The sequence below is a fragment of the Xiphias gladius genome, chromosome 18, assembly GCF_016859285.1.
Source record: "Xiphias gladius isolate SHS-SW01 ecotype Sanya breed wild chromosome 18, ASM1685928v1, whole genome shotgun sequence".
Taxonomy (NCBI): Eukaryota; Metazoa; Chordata; class Actinopteri; order Istiophoriformes; family Xiphiidae; genus Xiphias; species Xiphias gladius.
Genome location: NC_053417.1, coordinates 15,315,762 through 15,335,710, shown reverse-complemented (window position 1 = coordinate 15,335,710; position 19,949 = coordinate 15,315,762). Strand labels below are relative to the sequence as shown.

At 41.1% G+C, this 19,949-nt stretch overlaps 1 protein-coding gene across 1 annotated transcript in view; it reads left to right on the top strand.

The window, feature by feature from the left end:
• Window positions 1-19,949, top strand: part of lrp1ab (low density lipoprotein receptor-related protein 1Ab) — an 88,577-nt gene that overhangs the window by 22,647 nt on the left and 45,981 nt on the right. The window contains exons 3-7 of the mRNA XM_040152061.1: window positions 4,829-4,966; window positions 11,778-11,897; window positions 12,241-12,369; window positions 12,683-12,943; window positions 19,342-19,504. Of these exons, the coding sequence (XP_040007995.1) occupies window positions 4,829-4,966; window positions 11,778-11,897; window positions 12,241-12,369; window positions 12,683-12,943; window positions 19,342-19,504 (811 nt within the window). The remainder of the gene's footprint in view (window positions 1-4,828; window positions 4,967-11,777; window positions 11,898-12,240; window positions 12,370-12,682; window positions 12,944-19,341; window positions 19,505-19,949) is intronic.

Here is a 19,949-nt window from a genome sequence, read left to right as displayed (position 1 = left end):
ATTCTAGAATAGTTACGATGTTTTAGAAAGTGAAACAGATCTTAAATTTACTTCCTAACTAAATAATTGGGATTAAGTGAAAGAAGCTACTTTCAACCTCCTGTGTTAGTCCTTGGTAGATGCTTATCAAAGTTGAAATGGTTAACAAAAAGCTCATAAATTGCTGAAATCGGAGGACTAAAAGCAGATGAGACAATGGCAGCAGGAAAAAAGGTTTCATTCCAAGAACGTTTCGGACTTTCTGTTGTTAAGGACTGCTATTGTAATGGTAACAATACATTATCTTGGTTCGTAAGTCCGTCTTCTCTTTATGCTCCAGAAATGATTCTCCATACATGCTGCTTTCTGGTATGGAGTAAACTAGAAGTTGTTCTGGTTGTACTCACTATCATCAGTTCCACTATGGTCCCCCTTTCAAGCTGAACATATAAAGAAAAGAGGAGAGAAGAGTTAAGCCCTTGAATCGTGATTTGCACTCTTCCACCGAGAAACAACATTTGAGAGCTGTAATTGTGTAGTGTATACCTCCTTAAACATTTATAAAACTCAGTTATTTCAATTCTTGTACTCCTGAGCATCTGGGGTTGAGAGAGTTTGGATGGGAATATGATGTCTATACAATATATCTAAGTTTCCTCTGGGAAGTTTCCATGTTCTCGACACTGTAACTTGCCGGTTTGGCCTGCAGCTACTTCTAGATGTAATGATATTTCAGTTCAGAAAAGACATTGCAGACTTTATGTACTGTTGCTTCACTGACACCACATAAATCTCCAGTCTAACAGTGAAAGGTGCCAAATGCCAGTTGCCAAAAATTTTAATGTGATCAACACTTGGAACAAAGTAGAAGAGTGTAGACCTTCCAGTTTGTGACAACAATATAATTCTGGGCTCCAGCTGTAAAATTATCACCTCTGCATTGTTTTTGCTCCCGTCACAAAGCACTTACTTAGATGGTGGTGTACATTGGTCTTCATGAAAAATAGTCTAGATCAGAATATTCTAAATCTAGGAAAGTTGTAAGCCATGTTTAAGAAAACCAGTTAACTCAATCTGGTTTAAAAGGCCACTTTAGTTTGTAAGACCCAAGACATTGCAAAATGAACAATACATGGAAATTGATGCTAATAGAAAATGGTTGGTCACTTTTTCACAAACAGTGGCTTGGAAAGGAACCTGTAGTTTGAAAAGTCAAAGTTGTCAAGGCTAGGTTTCTTAAGAAGAGATAACAAGGGACACACAGAAGATTTGGTCCAAGATACCACCCTATTTCTTCCAAAAGATTGCAAATACAGCAGAACTGCCCACATAATGTGTCAAATCAAACCAAAACAAGAGCTATGTTTCAACTGAAACACCTACTGAAATAAATCCTGGTATGATCCTAGAAGCAAAATTGCCCACATGTAGACCAGCAGCTATAGAACAATTAAAATGTTATGTAGGCTTGTGTAGTGTGTGTATACTGTATTTACATAGGAAAAAAGACAAAAGACATTCTGCTATGTTCTGTGTTCTGACCTCTGCTTTGCACGGTAATGCGTTGGTTCCACTGACAGATGACACAGAAAATGGCTACTGCCAGTGAGGGGGGGGGGCTTATTGTAATACATTGCCAACAACTTTCTAAACTGGAGCAGGGAGTACAGGGTTCCTCTCCATTGTCCCTCCTGCAAAGTTATTTAATCCTCCATATTGTCCTTTCTATTTAGTTTTCTGCTGCTGGTCCCAATTCAGCTCCTGCCAAGATATTACTGTGTTGTGGGACTCAAACAATTCTTTCTGGCTGTTGTGTATTCCTGGCAATTGTTAGTGTGTTTCCAAAAACTTATTCTGCTTGCTGCGTGGCCAGTGAAAAGGTAGAAGTGTGTGTAAGAAAAGAGGTTTTTGTTGTGTGTGTGTGTGTGAAGTAGAGGTTCATGGGATAGCGTAAGAGGACGCACAGTTGCTATCTTAGTTAATCTGTCTGAGTGCTCAATCCTTAACATGTCACTTTTTGTCAAATATACTTACATGTATGCATACTGTAGTTGCAAAGACACTGATGTGTGCAGTGGGTCTCATTCAGATGACATTTACTATGACTTGTCTTTTATACTATGAAAACTGTCGACAAATGCTAAATCCTTGTCAGGGGTTTCATTTCCAGTGTGCATGGCAGTTTATTCCTGGTACTGCAGTTTATGTAGAAATCCCCAGGTTGGCAGTTTATTGAATGTAAATCAGGCTGGCTTAGAGGCCGAGGCTGTAGGAGGGCTGCTAATATGCTAGCATCCCCCAGATGGGAGAGCTGCTCTTCTTTTCCCTAAGCCAGATGTATGGGAAGCTAATTCTCTCTTTGAATGTGGCACATTTTCCACACAGGCTGCTGTGGTGGGATCATTATGGAAGCTCTTGTCACTTTAAGGCACTTGTCTTAACTGAGTTACATTTTATTCTCTGTGTGTGGTTATTAATCTCTTGGATGGATAAGGGGGACTTGTGGTTTTCTTCAGGGAATATCAACGTGCAGGCTAATGTTCTCCCTGAAGTCTCTATGAATATCTGCACTTCGATTTATAAAATTACGTGTCTTGTAAGAATATATATAGACTTAGCCATTGAGAGATACATATTTTTACTTTCCTCTTAGCTGTAATAAGAGATGTGCATGACAACGAAATAAAATGCCATATGTCAACCATATTAATGATCCCCAAAATAGTTTAGATTTTTCTTGGCAGGCTTTACAATCTGTGCAGCATACAGTGCGATACCCTGTAGTCTCAGACTATCAGTTCAGATGAGTTAAAGCTCCAAATGGATAAAAGCAGAAATAAGGGTCAAAGGAACTGCATTCTGGCTGCAACAGCTGCTTAATATTCAGACACCAAAGACTTTGTGTATGTGGGATTTTGAAGCAGGCATCTGAAACTGGTTTACAGGCTGTGAATATGCAGATATCACGCTCTCAAAGCCTCTCCCGGTACTGCACATAACTTGCAGAACTCTACAGATCGTTTCCTGCGAAGGAGGTGAACTTTATTTTCTCTGCTTCTTGTGTTTTTCTAAAATGGGTCAGCAGATGTTAGAGATAGAGAAAGGGAGAGTGAGGAGGAGGAGGAGGAGGAGGAGGAGGAGGAGGAGGAGGAGGAGGAGGAGGAGGAGGAAGAAGAAGAAGTAGAGGAAGAAGAAAAACAGGCAAAGCAAACTGTTTGCTCTGCAGTGTGGGCTGAGAGGAGAGATAGAGGGAAGAGTGGGAGAGAGTGCGAGGAAGAGACTACATCTACTGTATGTTCTGGTCTGATGCTGGTTAAAAAAAAAAAAAAAAATCTCTTTTTTTTCCGGAGCAGAGGAGCTCACACTCTGTCCTTTGCCCTCCATACCCCTTTAGAGTCTATATCTTTGTTTACTTTTGTAATTTTCTAATATTTTTCCTTCAACATATACCACAAAATCAAATTTCTGGACAATATTTCACACTGTTACTTGGCATACTGTTTATATAGAAGGCATATACAGTAACTGCATGTGTGCACATGAAGTATGTTACATCTGCATAATATTTGGCTTTTTGTCTCTGACACGTGCAGGGAACATTAAGTGTTTAGCGTGCTAAAAGGCCGTACTCTGCCAGAACCTTTTATCTCGCAGGAGTCCTCTGCAGTTTTATATTTCAGTGTTGGATTAAACCTGTTGACTGTTGTTTCACAGCAGCAGCGTGGTTTTGAAAAACATCAAAGTTGTTTTCATAACCTACAACTCGCCCAAACTAATGGAGACTGCTTGGTCTTACTTGTTTAACGTTTATGAATGTTTACTTGGAGTCAGCTCCAAACTAATTGACACCATGTCAAAGAAGTTATTGATGTGACTGCATTTTGTGAAAACGGATGAGAAAAAGTCGAGTATAAACTTTGCAAACAGCAATTTGCATATCACAGCTCAACAACCAACATGGCATATCATACAAAATATAAGGCTAACTTGACTGCGTGCTTAATGCTTGTTTATTTCCTGTGCTTGGATTACCAGTTGATATACTTTTACTTTTGGAAATCATATGAATATGGGCAGGTGCACGCTGGTCGGCTCTGAGTCTGTTATCATTTCAGTATAAAATAATCCGGTGAAAATGATTGAATATGCTGCAAATACTAGTTTTTTTATGTCTATATATAATTCATTTAGGCTAATAGGGCTAACACGTGGAGTGCACTCAGTGCACTGTGGCCGGTTTAGTTAATCTAGAGATAATGTGCAGATTATTTTTCCCCTGTGACCATTCGATTTGGTTGAAGAGATTGGTTGAAGATTTCACTCGACCAAGATTTTCTTTGTTGGACTACAAACCTAGTTTGTATGCGGTTGTGTGTGACTGGCTGTGTTTTGTTGTCTGGGTGCACATGTGTCTGTTCCTTCCTCTGTACTCAGGTGTCTCTTGCAAAAGAGATATTGATCTCAGTTAAACTAGCTGATTAAATAGAAGTCATAATAATAATATAAGAATGAAAAAATCTAACATTGGTTAACTGTTGTGCTGTTAAGGATATTTCCTTCTTTTGATCTTGACTGAGATCTTTCCAAGTGTGATAATATCTCTTGGGTAAAGGGCCTACCACAAGGAATTCAGCCTCATACATTGCCACACTCTAACCTTACACTGTAAAATCGACTCTTGTGGGTGCTATGTTTAATAGTTTTATTAACCCTAACTTAATTCAAATGCACAAATTTTGAGTTTATGATGTGTTCATTATACCACTGTATATAATTTATTTGTTGGAGTTTGACTCTATATATTGCTTTGTACTGCTTTGTTTCCTTATGTGTTTTGCTTGTATTCCAGGCACACACAACAGAGTGAACCAGTGTCCTGTCAATGAACATGGATGTCTGGACCTGGATGTGTGTATCCATATGAGCAAACTGTGTGACGGAGTCCCCGACTGCTCCGATGGCTGGGACGAGGGGCCTCACTGCAGAGGTAATAAACACGCAGAAGTATGCACACACATCTACTAATTCCCTTTTTCTCCCAAACACACGCAGAACAGGAGGCACCATCCTTTTCTGTATCTCTTCTGTTGCACACAGACAAGAGTGTTGCCCTTTGTTGTGGGTCAGAAATGACCAACCAGCTGCCATCTCCTTGTCCTCCCAACCAAAACTATAATATCTATCCAGTAATCTCCTCTATTAGGCCCTTTTAATGAGCTGCTCTGCTCTGGCTTGTGCAATAACAATGGAATTTCTTTCTGGGGAAAAAAGTCATTAATTTATCAATCAGCTCAGCTATGAGGATGTTTCCCCAATCCCTATGGGAATGATGAGCATTCAGCCCAGATGCAGCTGAAGAAGAATTCCATCAAATCCTCTACTATTAATTAAGGACTACAGAAGAATGAGAAATGGAACATATTGTGTCCATAGTGTTGGTCTTTGTTTCAGCAGACAAGGAGGAAACACTGGCTGCCTTCACAGGATTGCTATCACTTAATCAGATATTTCAAATCAGCACTAATGTCTCAGTGGATCAAAGTCCTGTAACAACAGGTGGGGATGCCAAGTTTTCAAACAATGTTTGTAATCTCGGATCACATTATCTTTTCTGCTCATTTTAAAGTATCAACCAAAGCTTCTATTATCTATTCCAGTGTCTGCAATGGTAAATTTGAGTTATTTTAGATATATTTAGTAACTTAGGCTTTTTAACTTGTAATACAACTAATACACCCTTTTTTTTAATCTTTATATCATTTGCAGTTTATTTGTTTCAATGTCAGTTTTTCTATTATATTTGCTTAAAACTGAAGTGCAATGCTTTCTCAGTCGACCAACCCGTATCAAAAAGAATTAATCTATAAATCTTCCACACAGGGTTTAGTTATTAGATTAAAAGTTGTAGTGAATTAGTCAGAGCATTTGAGTGTGATAAGATTAGACCAGAAAAGCAGGAGTGTTGTTTGGTAGATGAAGTGGACAGTTGTACAGAGTGGGTGAGAGTGTTAGTATCCCACACGCTGGTAGTCACTGATGGACAGGCCTTTACACAACAGGGCAATGATGTCACCCAGTCACAACATGCACTGGCTGTGCCCAAGGACACAAGTCCAACTGTCCTCCATAAGGCAATGGTCAAGACACATCTAAACTTATACACACACACCTACATGTTCATGTGCTTGTAGTGCATGCATGTACTCACATGTGCACACAAACATACGTTTACACCGTCACATTCTTGCAAATACACACCCAAACACACCCATTACCCCGCACATAAACACACCAGAAATGTGTCCAGAACTTCTGGCATTACTGTTTGTGAGCTCCCCTCTTTTCAAGGAAAGGCCTGGCCTTTCACAAGCTTCCTAGTGTTTGCTTGTGCAAACTGCCGGGTTGGGCAAGTATACCTGGGCGCTGATGTCTGAAAGCACACTTTGTCAGTTAGTGTGTCCAAGTAATTCTGCCAAAGTTGTTGACAAGAGTGGTTAGAGAGGGGAGAGTAGCAAGGTAGGTTAGGCAGGAATTTTATCTGGCTTAAATAAATTTCCTCAGCATTTTCATAGTGTGTGGCAAGGTTTGGGATTAGTTGGCGTGATTTATGTATAGGAGTGATAGCAGGGAGCAACCAGGTGGGCTCAGTGGAGCTGTGATTGGTGGTGAGGTTGATACTGAGACTATGGTGCCAAGGTTCAGCACTTAATCTGACACTTGATTAGTGTTGTTTGACTTTTTGCAAAGTAAAAACAAATCAGAAAATGCACGTTGTTATGCAATCAACAAAAATTAAAATGTAAATGTTACGTTAATGTTAAAGGTTACTATCAATCTAACCACACCCTCACAGTCCTGATTAAGCAGATCAGCTGAGTTGTATATATAATATTACATTATAGAGAAAACCTTAAGATTTAAAACCACATTTTCAGATACATCACAACCTTCTTTGTTTACAAAAGAAGGGAGCAATAAACACTTGTAGTCACATATTACCAGGGATTGGGCCTTGGTACAAAGCATATAATGAGAATCTTTTCCAATGTGGTTTAGTGAGCATCCGAACCAGTGATGATTGAGTCCCAAGTTTCCTTGTCTAACTTCAGATCTTTGCAGTCCTTTGGTCAAGACACAAAACATACTTCAAGGTCTATATTTAAAAAGCCCATTTAACTAAATGTAGCCTTTGGAGGCCATTGGCAGTTATGCTGTTTTTCTGTCACATGGGTGAAAGTTGAGTCTATTCATTGATCTGCAGGCCTGCATTTGTCCTTTCTCTGTCATTTTGTGGGCGATGGGGCCTCTCATGGGGTGCAGGGCCTTAGACCTGCCTCCCTCAGAAGTGACTGATTGATAGGGAAGAGAAAATGGGGTCATGGTAGCACTCGAGAGCTTTTCGCTTTTCCTCACTCTCCCAAAGGGAACCCTGATTATTGTCATGGCCTGATGCTATTGTTTATGCATGCAGTGGGCTTTCATTGTCCTTCTTGTCCCACTAACTGTGGAATGAGAATTGGTCATAATACTTGAAGCTGATGGTGGAAAGACCACATTTTCATCTTTATTCATGACTGGGTCTTGACCTAAATGAGTTTACTGGCTGCAATCAGAGTTGTCTTGCACTAAAAGCCCTGCTTTATGGCCAGTTTTTACCCATTGCTGTATGTAGAGACACTATGATGTTGTAAACTGTCATGGATTTATTTACTTTTAATGGGCTGCAGATTGAAGAAAATTGAAGTACTGATTTCTTAAGCAAGTTACACTGTCGTGTGTTTGGGAAGGTTTGTTGTTGCCACAGTGTGTGTACTTTCTGTGTGCATTAGTATATTTTTCCTTGAGTATTTGTGTGAGTTTAGATTTAGGCGTCTGGGGCAACATGCTGCCACTGTTTGGGACTACGATAGCTACTGTTTGCTCATTACTCAAGCTGCTGCCATGCCTGTGTTTACAAATGGTTACTTCGCCCCCTTTGACTATGCAGCCTGCAAACAACTGCCAATAAATACACGTCTCTGATTCCATTTGCTGAGCCTTACTGACTACCCCTGTCCTATGCACACTCACATACCTGGATATACAGAGCGTTATCTCCTTTATGTCTGATTTCCCATACCCGACAGTGCTCACTTTTCAGTAATGCAGCATTTACCACTGAGTACTATTATATACAGCATTTAATGGAATGAATCATGAAACCGTATCATTAAAAAATGGTTGTTTCACAGAATGCAGCAGCTGAATTGTCTTAGTGTCTGATCTGCTAAACTTAAATGAGATTGGTATTCTCACAGTTTGGATAAATAGAAAGTTTGTCCAAATTCTTAATACATTTATATGGCATGCTAGAATGCAAATTAATTACATGAAAGGAATGACAATCCATAAAAAATGACATATAGAGTATAGGCACAGATAGACTATATACAATTTATTAAAGAAGCAATAAGGCTTTTTTTTTTTTTTTTTTTTTTTTAAGCCTTATTGTTCCATAGAAACAACCTGGCCAGGGACATCTTCTGGACAAAATATGGGACAAAAAGTGTGAGCAGTGACAGCTTATGAAGACAAATTCAAATACATACTTGGTATTTTAGAAAAAATACTGGAAGTATGCAGAATGTATGAACCATTACCTTTAAGCAGTAGAAATCAGGTAATTTGATGGAACGATGTAGGGAAACAGTAGACTCCTGTCATCTGCAGGTAGAGGACAAGGGCATGTTTGGATTTGTTTACAGACAGTGAGAGCACAAAAGTAGGAATGTCCTGGGAATTACTTTTAAATGTCACACTGTAATAGCCTGTTTATACAGTGAATGTTCAATTTTTGCTTTCAATAACGGCTGCTGGACTCAGAAAAAGGAGACAGGCTTTATGTAGTTTTTATTAGATTTTTAGTAAGAAAAGGGATTTATTTTCAAGCCAGCTGATGGATAGATGAACTGATCTTTTTAAGGAGAGAGGTTTATGAAATCATTCAGTCATGACAGGTTTGTTGCGTAACTACGAACCATGATCCCAACCCCACCTGGTCTCTGTCTCATTCAAACTGCGTCACCCTGTTGGACCCAACCTGTCAGCCCCCAGGATTAGATTTTAGAGGAAAATGTCAACTTTCATACCTTTCATACATGCACTGGTTGTGGATGGAGGCCAAGGGCAGTTCTTCTCCTTCTCTTTTTTCCCCTTTCTATAATCTCTCCTAATATTGTGTTTTTCATTGTCTCTTATTCTGTTCCTGCTTATGCTAATCACCCCTTTGCCATTTTCTTTATGTGTTCATTTTGTGTGTGCGTTGGTAATACATTCCATCATATGGCAGTTTTGTCTCTAGTAAATCTAAGAGCCCGCCAGAAGGCAGGACTGGTTACAGACAAATTTTCAGAATATTGATGTCAGCTGGGTCTCGTTGCAACCCTTCAATGAGAAGGTCGCAACCCCAAGGGGATACAATGGGAACTCGTCCTGTAATCTTCATACATGTTTGATGTTATCATGTATGCCTGATATTTTCATCAATGGTCTTCTAGTCTGCTATCTTGAGTCACTGACATTTGTTTAATTGTGCATGCAAGTATTGCAACATCAAGATGGGATTTATAGTTTAGAAATGTGACGTGTCCTCTCATGAAGCTCAGGCTGGTGGGCCTTTTGACAAACAGCTTCATACTCTAACTCCCTGCGTCCCTTTTAAAGAGCTATAGATGAGTGAAATCGAGGGTTGCCATCCATGCAATAACAGGATCAATGGCTTTGGCATGCTTGTTTAGGACTGAAGGCCGCCAGTGTGTCACTGTGTGATTTGTTTGCTTCGTTCATTAACCCCTGGTCAAACGTCTGACACGCTGCTGCTTCTTGTTTGCTTGTAGCTGGAACTTTCTAACCACTCCATATCCTTAAACCCTTTATGCACTCGTTTCCACTTCTGTTTACCCTGGCTTTCCTTTCCTCTTCATTCTTCTGTTCTACTGTTGTTTTCTGCCCCCCCCCCCTTTCTACCTCCACTTCTCTCCCTACTGTCACACAACTACAAATGCTCTCTGAGGTTAGAACAAGCAAAAGGTTTTGCACACTCGCATTCCAAAAACTTTTTTTTTTTGGACTATCACAAAGGGCAAATAGCATTATTTTTATAAGAAAAAGCCAAAAAGTGAATCAGAGATCCAAGCAATATTTTCTTTGTTACCCTCCAAATGCTTTTTTCGATGCATTTTAACATTATTATCTCGCCATATAATTATGTCTTAAGAAACTTTTTTTTTATTATTATTATAGGATTATAATTATAATGGATTATAATCGATTTTTAGGGAAAAAAATTAAATACAAAAATGAATGGATGCAAGTTAACCATGTACTTTGAATACTTTGTATCATCACAGGTTATATTGAGATAATGTTTTGATAATTATAGCAATATTAATTTTGTCCTATATCACCCACCCATAGCTAGAAACTCAGGTATAAAATGGACCAAAATGACCTTGAAAAGAGGTGCATTTGTGGATATTTTAGCTCTCTAGTTGCCTGTGGTCTCTCACAGTTTGAGGCTCAGGGAATGGATTCGATATGGGCCACAGTGTTTGCTGGAGGACTCTTCTTTTCAGTGGGGCCACAACAAAAGGGTCATTGTGGCCCAGAGTGCCAAAGGCTTTATATAATAAGCCCTTCACTGGTCCAATGTCTGCTCTTCACAGCCATACTATCTCTAGCTACAGTACACATAGTGCCCATGACCTTTCACTTTTTTTGTTGGACAGCGAGGTAAATTTTGTTTTTACTGGAAGCTTCTTTTCCATTTTTACTTATTCACAGTTTTGTCATATCAGTGTTTACACTTGGTAAATGATTAAATGGGAAGGTTTCTCAACAAGTTCAGTCCATTTTGAGTCAAGTTTAGCTCTTTAGATCAGCATGTGGAGCGTGAGTGCTGATATGTGACGGCTCAGGCCTTACTCGCTGTTGAATGTTGCTGTGGCAGCTGTGCTGAAGCTTCAAAAGAACCCACCCCGTTTGGGTCATAGCCCTCTTTGTCGAGGATGCGCACATGACCTAAGTAATGAAATATTTTATAAGCCTGAGTTCGAGAGTATCAGAAGACTCTTTATTGGAGGTTTAAAGCTGACAGAAGATGTCTGAAATATAATTTTGTAATCTCGGATGTGAACCCCTCTCTGTCACATCACTTCAATCTACGATAGACACTCTACCCCAATTATCTCCTAGCCTAGACACACATATCTATGTGTGTGCGCACACACACACACACACCCTATAGAGAGGACGATGAAGGGATGTGTGGATGCCCCTCTTTCATGTCCTGCCAAAAGGATGTGTCCTTGAGTTCCCTCTGGGGGCGGGAAAGAAGAGGCCTTCTAACGCGTGTGCAGTCAAATCACCTTGTCTGTCACATGCACAGATGTACGCACATGCATGCACGTGTGCGACCCCCGGTCTCTCTCTCTCTCACACACACATGCACGCACACACATGCACACGCAAGCACGCACGCACGCGCACACACACACACGCGCGCGCATCCACAATCCTGTGATAGGATATGACAGTATGGCTCTGTGAAGATTACACTGGGATTAACATAAACATTTAATCTTTACATCTTTACAAAAACCTGATCAAGAAAACAATTACCTAAACAGGTTTCATTTAGCTGCCATTGTTATCCACGTCTTTCAGCCCTCTGAATCAAAATTTATGAGGCTCCCCTGCCAGTCAGTGTTAGCTTCCCCAGTATGTAACGTTCTCTGTGTTTGTGTTTTTCTTTGGTACAGAGCGAGCACCAGACTGTGCCTCCCATGGGTGCCAGTTTCACTGTGCTGTGACTCACGATGGGCCTCAGTGCTACTGTAGAAATGGCTTTGAGGTTGCTGCAGATGGAAAGGCATGTAAAGGTAAGTGGTTGATTTGGCATATTTATTCTAGCTTGGCTAAAGTAACCTTAAAAGTAATCATCTTATTACTCTGACTTTCTACTTGCTGACTGGAATTTGCGTGGGGCAGCATGTAGAGTAGATTAGAATTTTTTTTTTTTTTTTTAATCAAACCACTTGCCTCGAGGCAGAATATAAATACATGTTCCAGGGTTTGGTAGTAGCCTTTGCTTTTTGTTGACTACCCTGAAAAATGTTGCATCGAGGAACGCCCAGTGCAGTAAACTGTGAATAAGTACCGTACAATCCCTATATATTGCATCACTGACTGTGTCTGTTAATACATTGTGTTCTCCTTCTGTAGATTTCAATGAGTGCAGTGTGTACGGGACGTGCAGTCAGACGTGCACGAACACTGAGGGCTCCTACACCTGCAGTTGTGTGGAGGGCTACCTGCTGCAGCCAGACAACCGCTCTTGCAAAGCCAAAAATGGTGAGAACACACGCACAAAAAGTGCAGCAGAGACCAAGGATGCAGTTCATACTAGACCAACATAAGATTAGACTCAATTTGTTTCTCTGTTGGAAAATGGCTCCCTGCTGTATTATATAAGATAACCACATCTGCATGGTGTGGCACCCCCATTTGTTTTACAAGCTTGTTTACTGGAGAGAGATGTGTTACAGGTGTGCGTTGAATATATAACCTTCGACTCCTCTCCATCTCCTCCTCATATCTTTTCTCCCTCATTTTTCCCGTGCTTTTCCCCTCCTTTCCACTCCGCTGTCATGATCACCATCCTCAGAGCCAGTGGATCGTCCACCTATGCTGTTGATTGCTAACCTCCATGACATCCGCTGCACCTCCCTGAGCGGCTCCATGTCCCGGTTGCCCTCCATCGCCACCAAGCAGACCATGGCTATGGACTTCATCTATTCCGAGGAGACTGTCTGCTGGATAGATGTGGGTGACACCCCTGCTGCCACCCAGCTGAAGTGCGCCAGCATCCCTGACCTCAAGACTGTCACAAACATCCACACCATCAACATCTCCCTCAGCCTGCACCGTGAGTAGTAGTTTCATTGACAGAAGACACCTCACCTGACTGTAACCAAAATGAATAAGCTTTTGTTTGTAGAAATATTATTTTCTGCTGACACAGTATTCCTATAAAAAAATGTTGTCAGGTACAGTGAAGGCATGACAGTTTAGTTGTAGATTGCCAGTGGAAGACAAATGAATGCCTTGCATAAGAGCACGCAAGCAGCACTCAGGTAATCAGTTCGAGTTGTCAGCTCACCCTGTGTGAAATTTCCGTACTATGCCTGAGGAATCCGATGGTCAACTTTGCATTTGCTAGCTCAGGCAAATGTAAGATGTGAAGCAATACAGCCTCGTCTCTGAAAGCTGCTCATACCAGCATAAAAGTGCCAAGTAGAAACGCTGAGCCCAGCTTTATTTTTCAAAAGGTTTGTCTTTGAAGAACAGGGGCACCCTGACACACCACTAAATCATCCCATAGAGGCACTATGTGTGTAGCTGACTGACTGTGATATGATACATATAGGGCTACCAGCATACCTTAAGGCATTAGTTTGCACATTTCTTGACAGACAAACAGTAACCTACTGTGTAGCTTGATTTATGTACTGACTATTCAGAAGCCTGTATGTATTTTTCCACTGGTCTTGTCTGATGCATTTGAGTGTAATCAAATGTATCCCAGTTCCCATCATTGATCATCATCCTCCCAAGTACTGCACATTTTGTCCTGGGGTGTGTAGGTAAATAGTGCATGTGCATGTGTATGTGTGGTGTGTGTAGGAGGACAGTGTATAGTCCACAACCTTTAAACAATGACAAGTGAAATGTCTGGCCTCTGGAGGATGTAGGTGTCATCATAGCCATAGGCATCGTCTTAACCCAAATCTCTTGGGCAACACCCAGACAGACACATAGGCACACAGAGACTAACATACACAGCATGTGAACACATCCCTCTGAGAGACCTACTCATAAAACGCTGACATGATTTATCTCTGATTATGAGACTGACAGGGTTTGTTTTTATTTGCCTCGCTGATAGAGCCGTTACTCTCTAAGAATGGGGGAAGAAATGTAGACAAAACATAAAAGCCAGGGTGTGGGTTTGTGCGTGTACTCATACATAGATGTGTGTGAGAAGCGTTCCCTTGAGAATTGGCCCCAGGCATGGAACAGCAGACGTGAAGAAAACAAGGGAAGAAGCCGGGTGTGTAGACCCTGAAATGTGGCTCACAAAACCTGCGACGTGATTAGAAGTGCCTCGGCTCATATCCACTTTAAACGAAGCTTGTGTAACTGCTGTCACTGCTGACAGCTGGGGCAGAGCCGAGCTTAGGAAGCTCAGTGAACCCCAGCATCCTAAAATGGGGTTTTTCCAGTTGATTCACTGCACTCCCATATTCCATCTCGGCCTCATTGTGCTAAGTGGTCTGAGGGGTGAATGGGGATGAAGGATGGAAGAGAGAGGAACCCTGAGAGAAAGATTGAAGTAAAGGAGACAGGAGACTGATAAAATGAGAGGGAGAGAAAGAAGGTAGTGGTTTGCTGTACCTTGGTTGTCTGCGTGAGTGCGTGCGGGCGGGCGTGCGTGTGCGCAAATGGTCATGCAGATGGTATTTACATTCCTCCATAGGGTTATGTCAGCCTGAACAGCCTCTACATTCCTCTGGCCGTCTCAGGTCCTGTCCAGTCAGGTCACTTAATAACGCTCATAGCTGAGGCTCAAACAAACACACACTCGCACATCGACCCAAATACCTTTGACTCATGCACCTATTACTTAGTGACATATTACCTTTTATGAATTAAGATTGCTGCAGTGAGTTATTGTATTATCTATTACTCTTTATTTGTCTTCCACTGATGTCCCAATAACCGAATTTCAGTAAAACTAACATTTAATATTAGATTTGTTTTACCTTATCGAATGTTGATATCAGAAAGTGCAGTTTGGAATAAGACAATCAGGTAAATGACTTTTGGTTAAAATTTGAAAATGGTTTTACAGTGTTCACAATGAGCAGGGCAAAGTGAGCCATGTCTGAGACATTATCTGTTGATCTTGTTCTGCGCTTCAAGGGTTTCCCCAAGGAAATTGTTGAACAGAGGTGGTGAGCCACTTAAATCTTGATGTAACTTGTCTCCTGACATAGCCACACTCATTAAATATATGGCGTTTGCTGTGTGAAATAGCACATTTTTTCCTTTTCACTGAAAGCTTATGTTTTATTTCAGTGTATTGACTTTCAAGGGTGTTAGTGGAGGCAGTCTTAATTTCAGGTGAGGTGACCCACATCCACTACAAAACACTCTGCGGGAACCCTGACTGCATACGCGCAGTCAACTCAGTCAGTGGGATTTTGTTCTTCTAAGTCACCCAGGGAGTAAACAGGACAAATGGGCAAGAGGCTCTCTTTGCACTTTGGCTATGTGCAAATTTCCACATTTTTCGATGTTACGTCAGTGTGGGCTTTCAGCTGCGATAAGAGAGCAGAAGCCCTCCCTAAATTTGGTGGATCTCAGCTATATGGTTTCCCTTGCGGTTTTTTGCTTTTAAAACGATAGTCAAGCTTGGCCCATGTAAACTCTGCACCCTTCCTGATTTACCCATCTGACTTTAATGAAGGCAGATGGGTATGATCCTATAATTGGTACCAGTATGGACTCTTTGTCAGTTATATTTTTGCATTTTTTTTTTAAACAAGCAGGGCTCAGGTGCACTCCTAAAAGTATGATGGGCGGACCTGGGGATGGATATGGATGAAAGTACGGAGGCAAGGGGCTTAGAGCAGGGTTCACACAAACAGGGTGATTTATAGCCTCTGAGAGCCTGAGAGAGAAGGGCAGATAAGTAGACGAGGGTAGCAGATGTGGCCTGCTCTGTTTGCATGTGTGATTCCCTGACTGGGAAGATAAAAGGGGAGCACAGCCTGCTTGCCCCATCCTCTCCACCCTCCGAGCGGGACTCCACAGCAGGGACCAGCACTTCGCCCCACGTCCCACTGTCCATCGTTCAGTCCTTCTTCATCTCTCTTTCTTGTCCTTGTCCTTGAGGCATCTTTTTTTTCCACAATAGATCAGTGCAGAGAAGGTCTTTCTAAATATGTGTCAAGATCTGACTATGAACTTAATGTTTTGGGCATTTTGTCTTATTGCAAACAATCAGAATATCATTTTTTTTAATTTATCTGTTAATGTACATCTAGTTAAAACAAAGCCTGCCGGTGTACTATATCATTCTCACATCCAAACAGAACATGTCTATTCTACCTGAAGCACCTAAATCCTCTCCATCGTTTCTTTTCTTTTTTCTTTTCTTTTTTTGTCATGGGTGGGATCGTGTCACGGCACCCCTGTCATCAAACCTTCCTATGCAGCTGATAACCTCTCTTTTTCACTTGCTGAAGTGGGAGATTTAAAAGTGGCATAACGTTTCAAAATTACTGCTCTTAAATAGAGGTCATATGTCAGGTCCTTATGGAAAATCATAATCGCTAAACTCTAAAACTGTGCTCTAGAGAGGTCAAAGAGGTTTTTTCACAGATTAATAGGATCTTCTTGGCACAGGGAGGATTATGGAAGCCGCATGATGATTCACGTAAATATAGGAATGCTTGCAAAACATGCAAATAGAGTCAAGGTGTGTGACTAGTTTTGAAGTAGGCTGTGACCCTGTATGTAAATACCTATGTTATTAGGGTGGAAAGCATGTTTGTTGTTGCCACTAAGACCCCCTCAGTTTGTGAAATGTTTCCTCAGAGTAGTGTGAGCTGGTAGGTGTTAAGGGCAGGAAGTGAAAAGGGGTTGTGAGGGCAGGTTTGTTGGATGAAGAGAAAGGGGTGGGTTCATTCAGTTTGCCAGCAAACTTTCCACTTACCGGACACTGAATGAGTCAGGATGTTAGCAGACTGCTTGGCTCTCTGGATAAAGGGGTCCACTAGCTGTAGGCTGTTGCACAATGCAATAGTCACTGTGTTGCACAAGTGGCTCTATACTCTTTATATGAGTCTAATCCGTGCCTTTTGCTGCCAGAATTCCAGCTGGATTTCTTTAGAGAAGTATGGGTTAAGAGCTGATACCAGTGGGAGTATCACTATCCCTCTTAGCTGCTGACAGACTTCCCCCTTTGTTAGAATCTTGGTTCAGATGTTTATGAAACATCTTGCACTGGTTTTTACTCCCTCCTTCTGTTCTTTTGACGATGATTTTTATATTAGCTCATGTATTTACAGCTAACTCCCTTTTTAGATGTGGGACGAGACCTAACTTTGCCCACAGTCAATAAATTATTTCCAGATTGGAGGTGCACCAGAACTTTTAATGTTTTGATATGAATTTATTTCACCATCAGTATCTTTGTTTTTCTTTTTTGACCACTCCCATAATCCCATCGTCCATTGTTTCCCATTTTCTCCTCAACTCTGCTTATATTCTAGCACCAAGCATATTGTAAGTCCCATGTGGGGCAGGCCTTTTGAAGTTCTATGTACTTTTGGTAGGTGGGGTAGGGGGTTTCTACATTGGGCCCAGATGTGTGTATGCTCTGTTGTGCAACATGCTTTGGCTCTGTGTCTGAGCAGCATGGTTGTCATTGTTAGGGGGCTCCAGTGCAGATGTTTTTTAAAATTATTATTATTGTTATTTATTTTATTTTTTTTCATGAATAGTCAAAATCTTGGGAAAGTTTAATGGCAGGCTCACTGTCAATAGTGTTCTACCCCACTCCTGTACCCCAACATCAAAGTTGTCCCTTGGAATAACTAGAGAAACACCTGCGGTCACTTTGATGGTGTATGTGTGAATAGTGAGCCTGTGTGATGTGCATGTGTGTATACAGTGTTCTGCTTTGAAAGGAAGCGCAGTGGCAGCTGTTAAAACACAAGGCTGTATGTATCTTCAAGCCCCCCCTTCAAGCTAGGTCTCCCTGTGGTCAGGGACTTCTGCACCCAGTCTCGTACAGGACAGAGTTCTCAGAGTGAGAAATGTTTCCAATGCTAACTTTGCAATTAAACCCCCAATGCGGGGGATATATCTGAAATAAGGGTCTCCATCTGCAAAGCTTCCTCTTTCTAGGTTGGCTTAGTAAGCAGTGGGGATACAAAATTTCAAGTTCCTTTGTAAGAGGCATTGCATCCGTATTTTGGGTCACTTTGAGTGACAATCTGGTTTATCCCTAAAATGCATGTGTCATGTTTCTGTGCTGCCATGGTAAAGCCTTTTTGCTGGTTTTTCTACAGCTCCTGTCTGAGAAGTACAGATGGATGACAAATTAAATTAAAAACCAGAATGAATAAGTGAGGAGACAGCGGATAAAGGGCACAAGGGGTCACTGAAGGAATTGATGAGCATTAGAATGATGTGAATCATATATTATGACCTTAACCGTTACCAAATCTCAACCAATTTGAACACATATGGGAGACTTTTGGACTGATGCGTTAGATAGCATCCGCCACCACCATCAAAACACCAAATAGAGGATATTTCTTGAGTGGAAACTTGTTTGTGCCTCCAGTAGATTCTAGAGACTTTAAGAATGTTTGCCAAGGAGCACTGAAGCTGTTGTAGCGATGTGTATTGGCCCAACACCTTATCAAGATACCTCAAGTTGTTTTTCTTCTTTAACTGGTCACGCTTCTGTATGTTGCTATGTAAGCCTAGATGTTCTTTTTTTCATGAGCAGTGTTTTCGCTGAGCCATTGAAATATTTCTCACCCTTTTTTTGAAGGCTGACAGCATAACTTTGTTTTTAATGTTAACGAACAATATAGGAAATGTTCATCTCTCACCCGAATATTGATGCTAGCGGCACCCAGTGCTTCCTTATTTTTTTCTAACGAAGTTATGCACAAGTTGTACGTGCTGGGGGTTCTGTGTTTGACCAGTCAGTGATGTGTTAGTCTCTAGCTCCTCCACCTGAAATACAGGTAAGTTTTGTGAGTTCGTCAAAAGCTTCTTGTTCCAATGTGAAGGTTCCTGCAGTGGAAACATTCTATTAGTAGGTCTGTCAGCCATTTTTCACAATTGATCTGTGTTGCCTCATCTTGGGTAATATATATGGGTCCTATGCAGTAACAATGCTGCTCAAGTCCTATGACAGGAGTTCAGTTTAGAGAGTGCAGGTCTTCACCTCTCACTCTTTATCTGTCACTTTTTGTGTTTCTTTCCCTCACCCACGCAAGGCTTGCCTTAATCAAAGACAAGTGCAGTGCAGGACAGAAGCTCATTAATTCAGAGTTATTATTTAGTTTTTCAAGAGAGTGGGCACTCTTGAGGAGAGGGTCATGGCATCATAAAATGATGCTAATCTATCCTGGTGTATAACCAAGTGTTATATGACTGTACTCTCATGAAGCTCTGTTTTTTGAAATTGTTCTCTTCTGTTCTGTGCTCTCCTCTTCTCTCTTCTGCATCTGTCAGATGTTGAGCAGATGGCTATCGACTGGCTGACCGGAAACTTCTACTTTGTGGATGACGTAGATGATCGAGTGTTTGTCTGCAACAAGAACGGCCAGACATGTGTGACCCTGCTGGACCAAGAGCTGTACAACCCTAAAGGCATCGCTCTGGACCCGGCCATGGGGTCTGTACTTCCTTCCAGCCTCCTTGAGAGGAAAAAGCTGTCTTATGATCAGACGACGTGCTGACCAAGCAGCCAGTCAAAAATCAAAGCATTTTCTCCAGATGGAATCCTAGACGAATACGGGCGTGCCAAATAAAAACTTGCATGTTCGATGTTTCAGGTTCCTCATACTGACAAGCTGGTATCTGATGTAGTTCCTTTTTTCAAAGTATCACTTCTCTTTTTTTTTAAGTGTCCTGGAAATATTTTTTATAAATAATTATAATTAGTAATATGTATTGCTCACTATTGGTTGATTGTGTAATGTCAAGATAAATGAATACATCGTGTCAAACTGCAGTCATCAAGTACCTTAAGTCGTATAATTTTTTCTTGTTAATGAAATTGCTTTTCCCATCACCTTAACTTCATCTTAACCTTCCCATCCTTTTCTCTCATCTTCTTC